The following is a 20,495-nucleotide window of genomic DNA, read 5'->3' as shown; positions in this document are numbered from 1 at the left end:
TTTCTGAAGGATCATGTGACACTGAAGACTGGAGTAACGATGCTGAAAATTCAGCTTTGCATCACAGGAATAAATTACTTTGTCAAATATATTTAAATAGTACACAGTTATTTTAAATTGTAATAATATTTCACAATATTGCTGTTTTTTACTGTATTTTTAATTAAATAAATGTAGCCTTGGTGAGCAGACGAAACTTCTTTTAAAAAACATTAAAAATCTTAGTGGTTCCAAACTTTTGGTCTGTACTGTATATATATATATATATATATATATATATATACATGAATTTCTTATGAATAATAGTGTATTGTACTGTATAGTAATATATATTTATATGCAATATATTTTAATATATAGAAAATATAATAAATATATATGCATTAATTCATGTTAAAGGATTGAATTCTACAGTAAAAGTGTTACTGTTTTTTCTTAATCACGCACTTGGTGCAGAGAGAGTATCACTTTAATCATAAATAATACAGGCTAAAAGTCTGCTTTATTTTAAGAAAGAATTAAAGAAATACTCACTCTGCATGTTCCATAGACTGGTAATGCATACATAATTCACATTCAGCTCTTACCAGCTCATGGAAAATGCATCTTCATCATTTGGATGCAATGTATAGACTGAAGGAGACATTGGCATAACGTTGTCACAACATTCCCACGGTTATCTTAATGTCTGCAAATTGTGCCATGCGAATGCTGTGAGTTGGTTATGTTTTGAACTGGGGAAGGGCAGGGCTTTTTAAGATGAGTTTAATAGTAAGTCAGACAAAAGATGTCACCTGGATCCTTCTGATCCTTCTGAGATTTCTCTACTAAAAAGAAAGAGAGAAACGGGAAGGAGGAAGGGAGAAAGAAAGGGAAAGAGAAAAGGAAGAAGGGGTCAGCTTTCATTTTGTTTCAGATGTGAGATCTGATGGGAAGTAGAGAGAGAAGGAAGAAAAGAAAGAAAGAAAGAAAGAAAGAAAGAAAGAAAGAAAGAAAGAAAGAAAGAAAGAAAGAAAGAAAGAAAGAAAGAAAGAAAGAAAGAAAGAAAGAAAGAAAGAAGCATTTAAGGACAGGACTGTCTAACCCCGAAAGACCTGCAGTTCACTGTCATTCCACGAGGGATTGCGTGAAAGAAATTCTACAAGAGTGGTCGTGTTACGCTGGAAAAACACACCTTTTAAACAGGGGTGTAAAAGATCAAAAATCATTACTGTAAATATTACTAAATGTAAAACATACTTGAGAGAACATAAAGAAAGGCTTCCACATTTAACTTTAGTATTAAACTTCAGCATTAGACTTCAGCATTAAAAGCTAGAAAAGTAGTTACTTTATAGTAAATAATAAAGTGATGAAATTTATATCCTCAAAATATTTATCTGAAATTCTCAAAGTTTAAATTCAGCAGCAGTGGTGATCACTGGATATAATTAAATTCATTAACTAAAACTATTGCTTGAAAGGCTATTTGTGTGTTGGCTATTAAAGTTAAAATGATTTGATTGGTTTTCTTGGCTTGGTATGATGGACAAGAAATATACACTGCCATTTAAAAGCTTAGACAGTTCTGTAAGATTTGGTGGTTGGTTGATGTGTGTAATGCATGCTTCCTAAATACTTTTATTTAGGAAGGACGCATTAAATATCCAAGTAACCATATTGACTTTTACATTGTTACAATATTATTTTTTCAAATAAATGCTGTTCTTTTAAAATTTCTATTCAAAGAATCATGAAAAAAGCGTAAGGATTTCCACAAAGATATTAAGCAGCACAACTGTTTTCAACATTGATAATAATAGGAAATGTTTCTTGAGCACCAATTAAGCATATTAAAATGATTTCTGAAGGACCATGTGATAAAAAATGATGCTGAAAATGCAGCTTTGCATCACAGGAATAAATTACATTTTAAAGTATATATATAAAACAGAAAACCATTATATGAGTTGTTTATTATTATTATTATTATTATTATTATTATTATTATTATTTATATTAGTAAAATAATAAAGGCGCCAAACGTTTGAAAGGTAGTGTATTCTGTTTTTCTGTGAAATATGTACGTACTACTTTTTACTATTTCATTTAGATTTTCAGGGCACAAAATATTTTTTTCTCTTGGAAAATTCAGTATGAGTACATTCAATAAAATGGAAATTCCTGTAAAGTAATGACGTACAAGTACTTTACACCCCTGCTTTTACAATCTTACACCAGAAACATATCTGAAACCAACTTTGACCCAAGACAGAAATAATAAACCAAATCATAAACAGAAAAACAGTGAAGAACCACAGTGATCAGCTGCTGGAGTTGATAACAGACAAAAAAAAAACATACAGCACTCATGGTTGAAAACATGATTAGAAACACGATGACTCCAAAAGCTGTGTCAGAATCCCTGTTTTGTTCCTGGGTTGAAGAGGATTTGAATTATTTATCTTCACCTTGTACCTGACCAGTACTGGCACACGTTGATAAAAAGACATAGGTGGGGAGGAGTGACTTACACAAAAGCAAAGTAAAAATGCATTCAAGTCACAAACAGAAAGAACAGCTGCCACACTGACTCAGCTGGACAGGATGGTCTGATCACAGCGACAGGAAGACCTGTGGCTGAATCACTCAACCTAAGATTCAAGCGACACACTTAAAAAAAAAAGGCAAGCAGACTGCAAGCAAGAAAAGAGGATGTTGCCGCTCAGGGCATGAGGGAACAACTGTTTGTGAAAGTGCTCAAAAACTGGGGGAAAAAAACCAAATGGCGGGGTGGCGGAAGTGATGGAGTGGCTCCAGATAAGCAGGGTACTCACGAATGGTTAAATCCATCACTTGTGACGCCAAACAGAAGACAGGATGCTCATACATTTCTCTCTTTTTCCCTATAAAAGAGGATGGGGGCATGCAAGAGCAAGGGGTCAGAGGAGAAAGAGAGAGAAAGAAGCACAACGGCTGCATGTGCACTAAGGGGCTTTTGACCAAATCTACTTGCATGCAAAGTTGCCTGGCAGGGTTGATAAAAAGCCTTTAGCAACTATTAGAAATCAGTCATGATCTGTAGGTCAGTATGCATGAGGCTAGAGGAAAATGGTCTCAATACTCAGCTAAAGCGAGCCTGAAAACAACATAATTTGTGATTATTGAGTGTTTCTGGATAATCTCTCTTTCCTAGGCAGTTTGTTTATTCTTTGATATTAGGATGTTACAGTTAATTCACACTAAGTCTGAATTTCCAACTCATTGTATGCACAAAAATTTAAAATGAAAAAATTTTTGCTCTATAAACTCCTTCACATTGAGTCCAAAATATGATATTGTAACAACATGTCACTACCCAAAAGTTTGGAATAATTGTTTTTTTGTTTTGTTTTGTTTTGTTTAGTTTTTTTAATTTAAAAAAATTCTCTTATGCTCACCAAGGCTGCATTTGATGAAAACGGCAGTAAAATGTCGTTTGTAACACTATAAATGACTTTACTGTCACTTTTAATCTATTAAAGACTAAGGACTGCTGCAAATTCAGCTTTATAATCACAGGAATAAATTACTTATTAACCCTTGTGCGGTCTTCGTTTGGGAAGTACACTCAGGGTCTTCCGGGTCTCCACAGACCCCAGGCAACAAAATGCAATTTTGTAACAAAATACTTGTTTGTTTTTTTTTTTAAATAAATGTAATTTTATTCTGTTTATTAATGTTTTTACTCCATGTTTGTGCAGTTTTTGGAGGATTTATCATATTTATTAAATTTATATACAAAAACAGCTTTTTATGTAAAATTCACTTTATAAAAGACCCACATTTCTAAATTTCATTCATGGGGATAACATGGATAATTTGACATGGTTTAGTGTAAGATTTTTGCCCATCTTTTGGAAAATGCAGTTATAAAAGTAGCAGTAGATTTTTACCAGTAGATGGCTGCAGAGCTCCACTATTTGCTATGTGTTATTTGACTGACTGAAAGACATCTTTTCATAAGTTTTTTTCAGTTGGATTCATATCTAAATATTCTGAAATCACAATTATAACAATAAAGCCTACTTTTTGTCAAAGTTTAGTATTTTTTGTAATGAAAAAAATCAGTTTTTCAATATTGTTACATTATGATGAGACTCCACTTAGAAAATGGACAATATTCATCCTCAAAATCAACATTTTTGAAAAACGTATTTTTTTTCAGTAAAATGCTAAACTTTGACAAAAAGTCATTTTTATTGTCTTTTATTGTCATAATTGTGATTTCATAATATTTAGATATAAATCCAACTGAAAAATACTTGTGAAAAGATGTCTTTCAGTAAGTCTTTCATATAGCACATAGGAAATAGTGGAGCTCTGCAGCCGTCTACTGGTAAAAGTGATTTTTTTTTTACTTTTAAAACTGCATTTTCCAAAAGGTGGGCAAAAATCTTACACTAAACCATGTCAAATTATCCATGTTATCCTCATGAATGAAAGTTAGAAATGTGGGTCTTTTATAAAGTGAATTTTACATAATAAGCTGTTTTTGTATTAAAAAAATATTTATTTATTTATTTATTTATTTATATAAATTTAAAAGATATGACAAATCCTCCAAAAACTGCACAAATATGAAGTAAAAACATTAATAAACAGAGTAAAATTACATTTGTTTTTTAAAAAACAATTATTTTGTTACAAAATTACATTTTGTTGTCTGGGGTCTGTGGAGACCCCGAAGACCCTGAGTGTGACCCTTGGAGTTCATAAAAACAAGGTATCACTCCATTTTTTTTTCTTTGTAGATCTAGAAAGTGTTAACAACTGTACAAAGTTTCATGTTATTTGGACAAAGAGAACTTTTTTTTTTTAATTGAGCAAACGTCGTTTGGGGTCTGTGCAGACCCCAAAGACCCTATAAGGGTTAAATATATTAAAATAGAAAACAATTATTAAATTCTATTAATATTTTACAATGTTATCATTTTACTTTTTTTTAATCAAATACAGGCAAATGCAGCCTTGGTGAGCATAAGAGACTTCTTTCAAAAAATTTTAATTATACCAAACGTTTGACAAGTATGAACTATTTTTAGAATGACAAAAACTTTGCATTGGACACAATTAGCTTTTGGTGCGAAAAAATGTTTGTGAATATTTCGGTTTGGTTTGGTCACTTCAGACTTACTAGGTTTCAGTTATGGACAATTCTGTTGATGTCTACCATTAGTCTAGCATTTAAGTTACTCCAGCTGAAAGTTTTGGTCTCTGGAAAGACTTTATTTTGGGGATGTGCTGCAAACTCATGGTCAGTTTGGGTTAGTAGTACAAAAGTCACATTCAGTTTAGTGTTCAGCAATCAAAAGGTCAATAGGGAACAACACAGACATCATCTGGCTAACAGATACTAAGGGCTTCTCCTTCAGTATCTGCAGTGCCCAGTCATATTTCTTCATGGACATGGACGGTCACTGAAAAATAATTGGAGAAAAGCAAATTCCAGACAAAATTAAAGCATTTGTCCAATCAACATGGCTGTTATTTGACATCAAAGACCACCTGTGTGTGAGCCACAGTGTTGCTGTCCATATCCATGAAAGAAACCGTCTCACTTGCAACACACAATGTGTGTTGCTTGAGTGGGCAATCCCAGCTTTGCACTGTATATTGGCTTCTCAAACTGGCTCAACAAGAGAGGGCTCCAAATAAGAAGAAAAGCCAATAAACAAGAGGAAAGCGCAGAGGGAGGGAGCAGAAAGAAAGAAAGAGAGAAAGAAAGAAAGAAAGAAAGAAAGAAAGAAAGAAAGAAAGAAAGAAAGAAAGAAAGAAAGAAAGAAAGAAAGAAAGAAAGAAAGACACTAGTAAAAAGGCAGTGATTCTGCAATAAACATATGAAGCAGGGGAGCCGGAAAGGTGATGAAGAGCTGGAAAGGAAAAGAATATTTGTTGCTGTAAAGTAGTTTTCGTCCTTAAAGCTAAACCACAGGAAAGAGGCGAACATCCACAGAGGGCAGCGAGAAACCATCAAGCAGAGCAATGTGGCACTGAGGCCAGGGTTTGAGAAAAGGGAATTGAATGCATTTTTACATACTTCTAGAAACAACTAAAACAAACCTGCACCAACAAAACCTATTCAAAAAGCAAGGGATGGGTCTAAAGTCCAGGATGTAATCATATAAACATTTTATTCAAATTAAAAATAATTAAAAAAACATATTATTAATAATAATAATAATAATAATGTTTAGAAAATTATTATTTTTAATACAATGTATTTGTATAAAAAAAAAAAATAATAACATACATTATCAGGGCTTGACATTAACTTTTTTGCTCACCAGCCACTGCGGCTAGTACAAGCCACTCAACATTTTCACTGGCCACAATTTTCACATTGATACCATGGGGAAAAATGGCCATATAGATATTTGTAACATTATCTTAATTATTAATAATATATATTATTAATATATAATCTATATTAATATTATCTTAATTTGGCTGCAGGTATATTAGGCTGCTGTCACTTTAAGACCTGACACACTGATCCATAATACTGTTACATGTGCGTTTTCTTTCTCAACTGTTTATGTTCACTTAAACCTTAACTGACTGTGTTTACATGAATACTCACCAAGACCAGCATTTTGACATTATTGTGTGTGTATTTAACTGTTTAAGCTCAATAAGCAGCAAAATAGAACTCATTTTAGTACTGAGAGGTGGAGCAGAACCTGATTTTGCTGAGTTCAACATGTTCCTGGGTCAACATTTTTGTTGATCCTGGAACAACATCAGATTTGATGGGCAAGTTTACAGATTATGTCAAGTTTAGGCTTAAAATCATGAATAGGTTGTTTGCACATGACGTCACAGCAGCAGCGCGAATGAGTCTGGAGGGCAGGGAGTGATTTTTCTATATAGGAATCCTATCAAAAACTCAAAATTCGTATGATTTGCGTCGTTTATGGTTGCTCAAATTGATAAAATCGAGAACCCAGAAGGTGTTTATATCGTTTACATAACTTTTAGCGTTTTTTATAACTTATATCGTTTTTTTTACCTTTTAAAGTTGTCGCCTTTAATAGCGTTTTGCATCTGCTGATACTGAAATGAATATGGATACCTGCTTACCTTCTTTGTTTTTGACTTGGTTAAATATCCACATTCTTCATGGTATCGTTTGCAGGGAAGAGAAGCTATTTTATCCCATTGAATGATAATTTGGTGTTTTCGCTTAAGTTTTGTAGTATTCCGTTCACAATGTTGATCTGGTTACCATGAGAACAGTGTCACGCGCTGCTGCTTCAGCCATCATATGGTAGAAAATGTCCAGATAAATAAATGTTTAACAAGCTGACAGAAGTCGATTCAACAACAAAGACAACACTTTCAAAAACACTCAGCTATGTGATTATTTTATTGAGTGATAGGGAGTGGGTTAACTCAGTGACATTATCAGATTAGATATATGGCGTCTTCCCGTCACCTCCACAACCTGCTCCCCTTAGTGTGTTTTTACATGTAGAAAAGGCAACAATTGTATTACACCATCCAGTTTAGTCTTTGAACGATGATGTGAGCTCCTGTTGCGATTCTCGATTCAGCATAGTGACCGACAATGGCGACATTTTTCACAATCACGACAGAAAATCAAAATACTGCCCTAACTTCACTAGTAGAAAGGCAGCGCGATATAAACAAACCCAGACTAGAACTGAACACAGCGTGACGGCAGCTTTACAGCCTCTATATCTACCTCCTCGATGGCAGGAATTCTTTCAATTCAGTGGAAAAGTCGCTCCTCTTCATAACATAAAGATCACATCCAACATATGTTGTCATTTTCTGTTTATACTTTTCTAAACCAGCACAGAAAGGACTTTTCTCCATCTCTTCCATTCTAATTTTCACTGCTTGCCCTCCACTGGTATTTCGCGCGTCACCAGAACCACGTGATTGCAAACAACCTATTGGTGCTTCTACATCAGTGTTATTCATCTATCATTTCCCTCTGATTTTTGGGATAATTTATGGGTAGGATTAGGTTTAGGTGTAGGAATAGGGTTAAGACTAATTTTTCAGACTGGAATGTTGTTCCAGGATCAACAAAATATGTTGACCCAGGAATGCATCTAGCTCAGCAAAATCATGACGTGCGAGAGGTGGCTTTATGTGCATGCACTTTGGGTGTGAGCACAAAATCTGTGGGAATGAGTAAAATTATGCACAATACACTCAATCCCATGCCGAAATTCAAGCCCAACACCAACAATATTCATCCGGAGCTAATGAAACAAGCGAGAAAACAAGTGAGGTTTGTGTGACAACTCGCTGTAAGAGGAGATGAGAGAGCAAGAAAGCACAGCTGGTATCATGTATCTGGTATTCTGCGGAAAATGAGTTTTACATATTTCCGTATCGATATGTATGAAAGAATCAATATGTTTGTTATTGCAGTTAGTTTTTCAGATGCCCTACTACAAATGAAAAATATATATGTTATATATAATATTCAACCCGCCAAAGTGGCTATGGAAATGACTGTTACAAGCCACTGCTGAAATCCATCGCATTTGGCGGGTTGGGGGTGTTAATGTCAAGCCATGTACATTATTTTTATTATTATTTTTATTATTATATTTTAAAACCATCAGAAACTGTAATTTACTTTCCATCTATTTTTCAAAGAATTCAGCTATTAAAAAAAAAAAAAAAAAATTGAAATAAAACACAAAACAACAACATTACCACTATCTGGGTACCCAAACAAACCACATAGTACTGGAATATGTAGTGGTATTGACAGCATCCTGTCAGCATTACACAGAACTAATAGGTCATAAGACAACATAAAAATCCATTACACACACCAACAGTTAACTACCGCTCCATTGTAAGCATTCCTATTATTACCAAAAAAAAAAAAACATTATGAGTGGCATTTCAGCACTGCATCTATGGAATTCTGGTTAGTTGAGCATCACTGTTGTATAGCACTGCTACTAACAGAGGAAAAAGTCAAGTACTATACTATTGAAGAGAGGAGAAAAAAACTCTGCTGAACAGGAATATGTGCTTCCTACCTTCCACCTTGGCATATTCTGAGAGACGCTGGTAGTTCACTAAAGCTGCCTGCTCCAGACATTTACGGATCACTGCCTTCACCTCATCCTGAGGTACAGGTGTCACAATGTCCTTCATTAAGACCTGCAAAACCAAATTAGAAATCAATATACGCTTTTGCTTCTAGGTCTGTTTTTACTTTGTCTCATATGCTTTTTTGATACACATACACACATATTAAAAATGACAACAGACATTTTTTATATATATGTGGTGTAAAAACAGAGTACGGAGCATAAGATAAAAATGGCACCACACCCTTTCAAGCAGAGACAACGTGGCTTTTAAGGCTCCTTCTGGGCGTCCAAATGGAAAGCAATACCTTCAGAAAGAAAATGTATCAGTTTAAAACTGCTTTGAAACATTGACAAATGAGCCATTATACATTCCCATATAAATTTGTTTGAAATAAATAAGAATATCCTGTTTCATCAAGACATCTAGTTATCACAACCAGTTTCACATTTACTTTACATGAACATTAATGCATTTAGCAGTTTCACACTAAAAAAAAAAAAAAAAAAAAAAAAAAAAAATATATATATATATATATATATACACACACACACACCACATATTCCATTATTATCTCTAGCTGTTAATAAGGTGGTATAAGTGATACTGTGTAGACTGACAGTGATGTACCTGAAGTGTGTGATCTGGTTTTCGAGCAGCACGCGCAGTCGTTCTTTGATCTCTTCGAAATGTTCCTTCTCTTGTACTGAGACTGTACCGATTCCATCAGGCCTGAGGCGACACACACACACACAAGAGTAGAAATGAATGCCACTGCTCCTTTCATTAGGGAAACAAGGGTCACAGAAACAACCACTGGGTCTCATGAAGGGATCATGAACAGGCCAGACACATGAATATTACACTAGCACTATAAATAATTTTCCATTTATGGCTGCCATGCTTAACTGTGCTGTTCAAAAGGTATGTGTTACTGAGAGATTCAGCTCAACTCTTTAATTAAGCACACAGATTATTACAGAGAGAAAAAAACTGTAAGAATAAGACACTATTTTTAACTTCTGAAAAAGCCTCAGCTTTTTATTTCAGTGTATTTGCATGTGCATACGTGTTCATTTGTGTAAATACTTTGGAGTTAATTCACTTTTGCATGCACTTGAGAGCAAAAATCTTATTCACCAACAACCAAAAATTTAGTTTTACCGTATGAGTGACATAGCACTGTGCTATGTGTATGTTGCTATTTGTGCTATATGCATATTTAAAGAGACATTTGGGTCAATTTTTTAGTGATCACTGCCCAGAATCAGTCTGTAAGATGTGCAAAACCACTGTGCATTGTAAACCGGATTCTTAAACAACGTAGTACGTCCAAATAAACAATGCTGTCAGTGGGTGCAATTCCTAGTGTGTATGCCTCAATGTGTATCTGTGAGTGCCATCCCCTCCTCAGGCAAGGCTTTTTGGAAGGGCCTAAACTCAGACCCCCTCCCTGTCTATGGTCAAATAGAGAGTCCTCCACAATACAAAGACATTGGCGAGGATTACCAGAGCCCCCTGCTACCAGCACTCAGGTCTTCAACCTCTCACCACATACACACTCACAGGTTTCTTATTGTGACTCTATAAGAGATAGAGAGAGGCTGTGGGAAACAGTTCACCTGATACGTCAGTGCCACTCCTAAGCTTATTAGCCAAATTACCATGATGTCCATCATCACTTCCTGTTTTCTAAACGCACTTACGTTTTCAAAAACTGAAATTAAAACACATATTTCACCATGCAATTGATCTATGTAAGCTAATCTATTAGATTTGAGAATTAAACGAGACATGTACACCTCTCACTGTCTGTCATGTCTGGATGAAGTATATAACAACGATATTTCTGAGGCGAGAAGAGGCGACCCAGTCACCGATCCCCCCCTCCAAAAAAAAACAAAAAACACTAAGCGATGGACCCCGTCTGGTGTGCCAGCCATGGTGGTCCCCTCTGAAATCCCTGCCCCCCACCCCCCTTGCTTTTTCTCTGCTGTCCTTCAGCGTGCGCTGGTCTGACATGGGGAGTGGACTGATGAGGAGCGTGTCATGTCTCCTGCTCCTCAAACCGCTGTCACGGCGACCCGCGCCTCCACTGTCACATACACTCTGCTCACAGCCCTCCTTCCGTCTACCATGTCACAAACGATAAGGAGCCAGGCCCTTTGGTAACATTCTGCATGAGTGTGTGTGTGTTTGTGTGTTAAACTGCGTGCAGGTGACATACGTCGGCTGTGAGTGTGTTTCTGTTCTAGCTGTGTGTCACAACAAAACTGATTGATAAAAGACGGACCAGCAGATAAAAAAAAAATCTGTTCTCTCTGTAAAAAAAAAAAAAGACAAAACAAAACACAAAACCACAAAAACAAAACTACAAACACAAAAAATGTCATAAAACACAAAAAATACAAAACCACAAAAAACAAAAACAAACAAAAAAAAATACAAAAACAAAACAAAATCATTTTATCCACTCACAAAACAACAACAACAACAACAACAACAGAAAACAACAATAACAACAAAAAAACAGTATTACCATGTTTTTTTTGGGATATTGGACCATGGTATTATTATTATTATTATTATTATTATTGGTGGTGTTGTTGTTGCTGCACATGTACATGTACATGGTAATACCCTGCTATTCATTTAAGCACTTTAGACTAGATGAATATGTCAATCATTCAATATGCTATGGTACTTTTAAGGTGTTGTGAAGGTGTCATAAGAAATTAAACAAGAGCATAAGCATTTACGGCATTTCATATCCTTTTAAGAACACTACATAGCATCATGCATATTCATATTTGTGTGTTATGAGACTAATATGGTTATCCAGATATGGTAATGGTGCAGTAGTATCTTGTCAAACAACATTAGAGATCCATAGTCACCATCTGTAACACTTGTAGATGATTTGGCTTTAAATATATATATATATATATATATATATATATATATATATATATATATATATATATATATATATATCAGAATAGGAATCTAATGCCAAGAGGTTCAGGTTGTGGGTCATGTCAGTTATAAAGAGCGTGGTTGGCTGGACGTGAGGTTTTGGCACTAGCAGACAGGCTGGAGTGAGGCCTTGGACAGTTTGGAAAGAGAGATGGAGAGACAGAGCGATGACCTGTCATCCTGTCAGCAATGACCTTAAGGCACCATCCATAGTGTCCCTCATCTCTCTCTCTTTACCCTGCATGTATCTCACTGGTTCGACACATGTCTATCACATTCTGTTTCCCTGCCTCACCCTCACTTCTCTCTCTCTCTCTCCTCAGACAGATACACATTCACACATACGGTGGTGTCCAAAAGTCTGAGACCAGTCTTTCTTCTTAGAAATTCATTCCTAGAAAGTTAATAAACACCAAAAAAATTCTATTTGATAAAATATAATTATGTAAAATAATTTAATGCATATGAAAACTTTTGAACAGGATGAAGATATCACAATTTTTCTTATTTTGTTGAAATATCATTGTTTTTCATTTAGTACTGCCCATTGGAACCAACAGAAGATACTTGCATGTTTTCCGGAAGAAAAACTAAGTACAATTTACCTTGATATTTGAATTCAAAAGTTTTCACCCCCCCGGCTCTTAATGCATCGTGTTTCCTTCTGGAGTATCAGTGAATGTTTGAACCTTTTTTAATAGTTGAGTTTGAGTCCCTCAGTTGTCCTCAGTGTGAAAAGATGAATCTCAAAATCATACAGTCACTGCTGGAAAGGGTTCAAATATGCAAAAAATGCTTGAAAATTTAAGAATCTGCAGGACCTGGAGGATTTTTCTGAAGAACAGAGCTCAGTTTAACTGTTCAGGACAAACAAGGGACTCATGAACAACCATCACAAAACAAAAAAAACAGTCGTAGATCATCAGGTAACCACACACAGTATTGAGAATCAATGGTTCACATACTTTTGAATGAGGCCATTTTAATAAACTCAGCTATTTTTTTGTCTTGTGAACTAAATGCAATCTTTTATGTAAAATAACTTACTCAGGACAGTACTAAATAAAAAATAACATGCATTTTGTATGATCTCTTATTTTATTAAAATTATTCACATTTTCACAGATTCTGCAAGTGGTTCACTTACTTTTTCTTGCAACTGTGTATATATATATATATATATATATATATATATATATAAAACATTAACATTTCTTAAAGGTGACCTTACATAATGAACCATTATGTTTTTATTACCTTAGAATGAGCCATTTCTATCTACATACACCATGGGTCCCCTTACCGCATGTTTCTACAGTAGCCTTAAATGGACAAACTGCTCTACAGAGTGCGTTTGCTTGGCTGGCTACTCATCTTTGTCCTGTGTTGGCTACCGTAGCTTCTCTATATTGCAATTCGCAACCTCACTGCTAGATGCCCTTAAATTTACACACTGCACCTTTAAGGATAAAAAAGCTAATGCTGTAAACCAGGGGTCTCCAAACTCGGTCCTGGAGGGCCACTGTCCTGCAGAGTTTAGCTCCAACCAGCTCCAACGCACCTGCTTGAAAGTTTCTTGTATGCCTAGTGAGACCTTAATTAGCTGGTTCAGGTGTGTTTAATTGGGGTTGGAGCTAAACTTTGCAGGACAGAGGCCCTCCAGGACCAAGTTTGGAGACCTCTGCTGTAAACTATATACAGGAGCCTTTCTTGCACATTACATGTAAACATATCTATGCAGATTGTCTGTTCTTCTTTTTCTGCGTTTTTTCCTGTTGTAGCAGTTGGCAAACAGCACTGCATTACCATGTGCGTCCCCTTCTGGCTGTATGCAACGAACCGTGACGGTTCGGGACGAATACATGTACAGTTACACCCCTGATATATATATATATATATATTTATATATATATATATATAGTAATTAAAAAATAATTTGTATTAAATTACAAAAAGAATTGAAAAAGGCAAAAAGCATTTCACTAGTGGTCTCAGACTTTTAGACTGCATATAAAGCTGCTACTTTGGACACAAATATCACAAATAATGAATAAGAATAAAATTACACACAATAGAACAAGTAATCTCACACACAGAAGAAAGAAGAAATCATTTAATTGCCGCCTTCCCTCACTTCCATCCCCCAGTTTCATATGTTGAGGAAGGGGCTTAACGCTACTCCACACCCAAAAGAGTGAGTTGCAATTACATTCTCACCTTCTGGGGCCTGTGAGCACCTGCGACTTTTTTCTCCAGACCTCCATGATTTTGTTCTCTTTCTTAGAGGGGGTCAAGGGCTCAGTGGGGGAGGGAAACAGAGAACTAAGCAGCTCGGTCTCTGACACGGGCCATTTTAGTAGCTCATTCACTCTTTGGCTTCATATCCCACACACACACACACACACACACACGCAGACAGTGACAAAGGTACACATTCACAAAGGTTATCAGAAGATGGTGTGAGGGTACATGAGAAATAAAAGAAGAAGAGAAATAACATGAATCATGCAAATAATAATAAAAATAACCATGAGATTAAAAATACAGATTCAAATAAAAATTAGACTAAAACAGAAAAGACAAAAACCTTCAGAAATAGCAAATTGAATACTAGACAAGAATACAATGAAAGTATAGGGTGAGAAAGAGGTGTGAGGGGTCAGTAGTTTACTGTTTAGAAATAAGCCACATGCTAACGAAATCAGACATTTTTTCTCTCTTACAGGTCAAAAAAGACTTACCATTTAAAATGTCTAAATACAATGTCCAAATACTGTTGTTGTTGTTTTTTTTTTTTTTTTTTTTTTTTTTTTTTTTTTACAATTGCTAGGACCCATTTCTCAATACTTAGGTCTCTTTTTTAAAACATAGTGATCACAGCCGCATTCTATGTGGGCTAAATTGTGGATTATTTATAACTGCTTTGGCACAAAATGCATTCAATGACAACATCTTTCAAATGACATAAATTCTTTTCTCACTCAGACACAAACACCACCAAAGCTCTATCTACAGGCCAATTTGCACGTTTACATACTCTTTTTAAACTTAAGTTCAAAACTTTGCATAATAAGTGAGTGACAAAGTGTGTTTGTTGGGTGAAACCTTTGCTAGTTTTATGGAAGAATGAGTTAATTTGAAACTTTGGAAGTTTTCGTGCATTTTGAATGTGAATTTTTTTATTTGATTTTGATTTGAAAAAATGAAAGTATTGAGAAATGGGTCCTAGTGATTGTAAAACAAACGAACGAACAAACAAACAAACAGAAAAAAAAACTGTAAATGCAAAAAAGTACAAAATGGTAACTAACTAGCTAAGTAAATAAATACATTTTTGTAATATTGATTTTTTTTTAATTGAATAAATCACATAATAAATATTTAATAATTATGTTCAATTAATTTTTTTTACATATAAAATTATACATTTCTATATATTTCTTGTATATATTGTAAATATATTTGTATCTCAGATAAAAATACTTGAAATAAAGCTGAAAAACAAAATAACCACACAATGAAAACTTGTTAGAAGGGTAGTTACAGACTTTGAGGACTCCTGTGAACCAGGTAATGAAGCAACTAGAGCTTCTTGTAAAAGCATTGAAACGACTGTGGGATTCTGGGAGAGAAGCATTATTACCTGTGACCAACCACAAAGCTTTGACGAGAAAGGATGGGGTTTCTATGAAACACTTTGGCAGCCAAAAAGGAGTTTGTGCTCTTGGTCTTACTTTACCTCTGTTTCTGCCCATGTGTGGACAGTGGATGCACAGACAGATAAAAGGGCAGGATGGTGAAGAGGGATGGAGTGATTTTAGGAGGAACAGAATAGACAGAACTTTAGGTGTGAGTAGGATGAATGACAGAGAGAGAACATGAGAGATAAATGGTTTGAGAATTAATGTGGTTACAAATGAGAATAAAATGAAGTGGGTGTTAAGAAAGAGACGGAGTGAGAAATATATAAAAAGTGTGAGATTGCCGCTACCTGTTGCCGTGCACGTGAGAGGCGCAAAAGGCAAAGCTGTAGTGGAGTAGTGTGGGGTCGATCATGGAGCCTTTCTCTGCCCTCTCCAGCAGGTCATTCAGGTAACACAGGTGCCTGTGACACCCCCGCACTCCGTACCTGGCGCAGTACTCATCTAATACAAACACCTGGCCTGGACTGAACCAACCCTGAGGCACACAATCAGACACAAAAGGGGGCTTTTAGTAGTGTAAATAGGATAATACATGATACTATAAATAGGACAGCTGTAGCCCTAACAGAATGAAATTGAATTGAAAGCTCAGTTACCAAGCAGGAGTATGAATCGTTGAGTCTGTGGTCCAGTGTCAACCGCTGAACCATCTCAAACAGCGAAGAGTGGTCAAAATTGCAGGGGTTAGCGGAGATGAACTCGTCCATTCCATGTTTCTGTGCTCGGTCTGCATCTGTGTGTATGTGTGCATGTTAACGTATGGAGACAAGAAATAGGCTTTACAAAGCATACACATCTCAATGTCACAGGAGCACACACTCCTTAGAGAAAGATCTCTAATCTGAGCCAGATGTCGACTTAAAAAGTGTCATTGTCAACTTGCATTACAGTGTAAAGTCAATCAAAGGTGCATTACAAGCTAAAAGTGCAAAATCAAAATAAAAAAAAAAATGAAAGAAAATTGAATTTAACTCTAAAACAACAACGACAACAACATATCACAATTATTTTTTTTAATCTTTTGACAGCCATAGGTCTATATATTTGCTTGACACTGATCTATGAGAGACTGTAATAAAGAGCTACTTTAAAGCTGCAGTCCGTAAGTTTTGCCTCTTTGTCGCCATCTCTGTTTGAAACCTGCAATTGCAGTTATTTGCGGAATTATCTTTACATGGGTTGTGCATCGACATAGCTTCTCAGCGCGGATGAATCTAATGTTTGCTGTCAGTCAATGCATCGGTGTGGATACCGTATTTCGGAATCACAGATTCTACCTCTTGGAAGTATGACCAAAATAAGAATTTTCACCGGAAAATGTCATCTGAACAAGTAAGTATCATGTCTGCCACTTTTGTTCTGACCAACTCCGCAGTCCGAAGACTTTTGCTTTTGACTATGGGTGAATCTCCAGTTGTCACTCATGATTGTCATTCTGGATTACAATCCACCATCAAAATGATAAGTTTAATTATTTCAGCTGCTGTGAGAAAAGGCTATACATGATCCACTACCAGCAGCATCCTCACATGCCATATAGCCTACTAGCTGGAACTCCTTCTTTATGTAAACTGACGTGATGTAATGATGCAAAGACAAATGCATGCTCAAATTTCCCACGGAACCCCACCAGTACCGCTCTTATTAGAAAGCATTATTACAAGCTTACCATTGTGAATCGGGCTAAGTAAGGAGATATTGAACACTGACTGGTTATGTACTTACTCAAAAATTGATTTTGGATCAGAAAAAAAGTTATGGACTGCAGCTTTAAGTACTTTTTTTTTACTTAAATTATTTATATATTTTAAAACAAAAAGTTAGATTTAGATCCACATTTCAACACAAAGAAAAAATAATCATTTTAACTCTATAACAATAACAGCAACATGACACTTTTTTGACAGGCCTATATAGGGAGGGAACAATGATCTGTTTACAAGTTAATGGACTAATGAGTGATTAAGATCTGCTTTTAAAGCAATTTAAAAGCAATTTTAAGCAATTGGCTTAGAAAATATCATTTTTTTCCCCTGCATTTTGATGGACACTGATCTAATGTTGGCCCGAAACATCAAGTAAAAACAAAGAAGGAGAGATTGGTGGATCAACATGACTATCAGGTAATATCGACCCAAACTTTTGACTTGCAAGTCTAAAATTACTGGTAACTTGTAAGAACAACAGGGCAGAATTGCTGCTTGTTGATTTCAAGCACTGATCATATGTAAAATATTTGTAAAATCCATATCTTTCCACATGTGAAAGATATCTATCCTATAAGAATGCATATGGAATGCATTATAAGAGCAAGTTATTGGGTTGGCTTAATTAACCTTTTTAATCAATAAATTATCAATTCATTTGCCAAATCTCACTTCTTATAAACAATAAAATTGTGTACCAACATCGTGATGTTATTGGTTTGTATTTCCCCCATGTATTTTTTTCTTATTTGGCTTGGTAATCCTGCAGGACCTGTCTGAGCCAGTGTTCCTGTCTGGCCCTCCTAAGCAAACAACAACTCTAGGTTCACGCTTTTCCCCTCCCTCCCCATTCATTGCTCTGTCCGCAGGCCTCTGCCCCCCCTCAGAGCAGCCCTAATTAAAGAAACCCAGTGCCTAAAAACCCTGGACTGGAGAGAGCTGGCCGTGGAGCCCCCCTACCCTCACCATCTATTGTCCATTAAAGAGACTAAATAAATTCAACAACACATTTTCGCTTTCCTCTGCAGTCAGTAAGCTTAGGTATTACATCTGGGCCTGCACAAATAAGTAGGGCCGTTTCTTAATCCTGCCACTGGTCAGGGGCTATTCTTATTCTAATACTCCGATTCTGCCAGAGGCTTTAGAGCTACACTGTATGATTGAGCCATTCAACAGACACCTCCTCCAGAGCGTCGCTGGTTTACATGTTAAATCAGGAACAAGACTTAAATTGCTTAGCTGTATAATAGAAGTTGTATTTTTCCTTGCACGATATATATGCATAATCATTGTTTGGCTTAAATTATTGTTTATACATAGAATAATTTTGGAATATCTTTCATTAATAACCTTAAATGGATAGTCCACTAAAAAATTTAAAAGGTTACACTTTAAGATGTCATTGTTAGTGTAATTATATATTTAACTACTGAGTAATATTAATTAACTACATGTACTTACTGTAGGGTTAGGGTTAAGATTAGGGTTTGGTTTAGGGTTAGTTGCATATAACTGTGTATAATTTATAGTTATTACTATAGTAACTACATGTAACAAGGGCACTGTAAAATAAAATGTTATTGATTAAAATTCTGTCATCATTTGCTCAACCTTATGTCTATACCTGTATAAAAAAAAATGTTTTATGTGGAACATGAAAGAATATATTTTGAAGAAATTTGATAACAAGCAGTTTTGGTTCTCAATGATCTCCACTGTATATACAGTCAAACCAAAATTTATTCAGACACCTTGAACATTTCATTCATTAATACAGTTTATGCATTTTAAAAAAGTGGTAATAAAATATGACAAGAAAAGTTCAACCGTGTCAGAAAAAAATAATTGTAATTATGTCAGATAACACTTAAGCAAAACATGGTCAGGTCAAAGTGTCTGAATAATTTTTGGTTCCAAATTTTTATCAGTGTTACTGGTAAACCACTGTATGAAGATTTTTTGGGAATATTATGTCAGTTTACTTCATGCTGAAAAAAAGAAATGCATATAGGCTTGGAACAACATGAAGGTGTTTAAATGATGACAATTTTAATTTTTGGGTGGACTATTCCTTTAACAATATATAATATAATGCTTAACAGGTCATTATATATATATATATATATATATATATATATATATATATATATATATATATATATATATATATATATATATAAAATCAATACTAATGGTCACCCTTTACGTCTGTCTGTGGGTTTTGCAAATATTTAACCAATGAAGTATTAAAAAGAGCTTGTGACTAAGCCTTGAAACTCCATTGGATCCTCAAACTGTCGGTCAAACCTCATAACTCTGCTTGAAGTGTCACTCTGTGATGTTTCACTTATAGTTTGGTTGTTCTTCTTCTCTTTCTTTGCTTTTTTGCAACACAATGGTAAATAAATAACTGGTTGTTTGAATAAGTACATGATTTTTACTGAAGAAACACTACATAAAGGCTAATGTTTTATGTATTTGAGGAGCGGAGAAGAGTGTCTTAGTTTAGCATTTGCTGTTGAGCACTTTGTTTTTATAACATGAGATTGACAGAATCTCAAATGACAGCCCACATAGCTACAGCTACAAGAAACATAATCACCCAATGCAAATGCGATGCACCTACTGCCTCAGATGTGGCCGTTCTAATGATGACTACATTCGCTCGTCAAAAACTTTGTAACTTCATTTGAGCTTGATTTTGGTAAAATGTTAATAATATAATGATATATGCAGGTATATGATCATATATAATGCCACAGTATCAACTTTGACAGCGTTGAATTATCTGAAAAGTGGCAGTTGTGGTCATATGAGGTTTCTGACTGACCGCGACAGAGTTTTGGGGGGCCCAAAAATTTCTTTATCCTCTGTCACAATATGAGGTAAATCCAGCCCTACCATCTGTGTTGCGTTTTTGTCTGTCCACGGCATTATAAGATATCCAAACACATAAGTTGAAGCCAAATGATCCTCTGAAATCAGCCACAGGTCAAAAAGG

The 20,495-nt window shown here is 35.3% G+C and overlaps 1 protein-coding gene across 31 annotated transcripts in view; it reads right to left on the bottom strand.

The window, feature by feature from the left end:
- The window catches only part of cadpsa (Ca2+-dependent activator protein for secretion a), a 155,217-nt gene that overhangs the window by 46,892 nt on the left and 87,830 nt on the right, over positions 1-20,495 (bottom strand). For 19 of the 31 annotated variants that reach the window (XM_048171780.1, XM_048171763.1, XM_048171782.1 and 16 more), the window contains 6 exons: positions 16,385-16,521; positions 16,076-16,263; positions 9,739-9,840; positions 9,352-9,415; positions 9,054-9,177; positions 2,817-2,885 (listed from right to left, as the gene is read on the bottom strand). In XM_048171780.1, coding sequence (XP_048027737.1) covers positions 2,817-2,885; positions 9,054-9,177; positions 9,352-9,415; positions 9,739-9,840; positions 16,076-16,263; positions 16,385-16,521 — 684 coding nt within the window. Of the gene's footprint in view, positions 1-794; positions 828-2,816; positions 2,886-9,053; positions 9,178-9,351; positions 9,416-9,738; positions 9,841-16,075; positions 16,264-16,384; positions 16,522-20,495 lie in introns of all 31 variants that reach the window. The other 12 variants (XM_048171775.1, XM_048171776.1, XM_048171779.1 and 9 more) reach the window with 3 other exon arrangements.

The sequence above is a fragment of the Megalobrama amblycephala genome, linkage group LG21 (genome assembly GCF_018812025.1).
Source record: "Megalobrama amblycephala isolate DHTTF-2021 linkage group LG21, ASM1881202v1, whole genome shotgun sequence".
NCBI classification, from domain to species: Eukaryota; Metazoa; Chordata; class Actinopteri; order Cypriniformes; family Xenocyprididae; genus Megalobrama; species Megalobrama amblycephala.
Note: the sequence above shows the minus strand (reverse complement) of the source record. Positions and strands in the feature narration are given on the sequence as shown.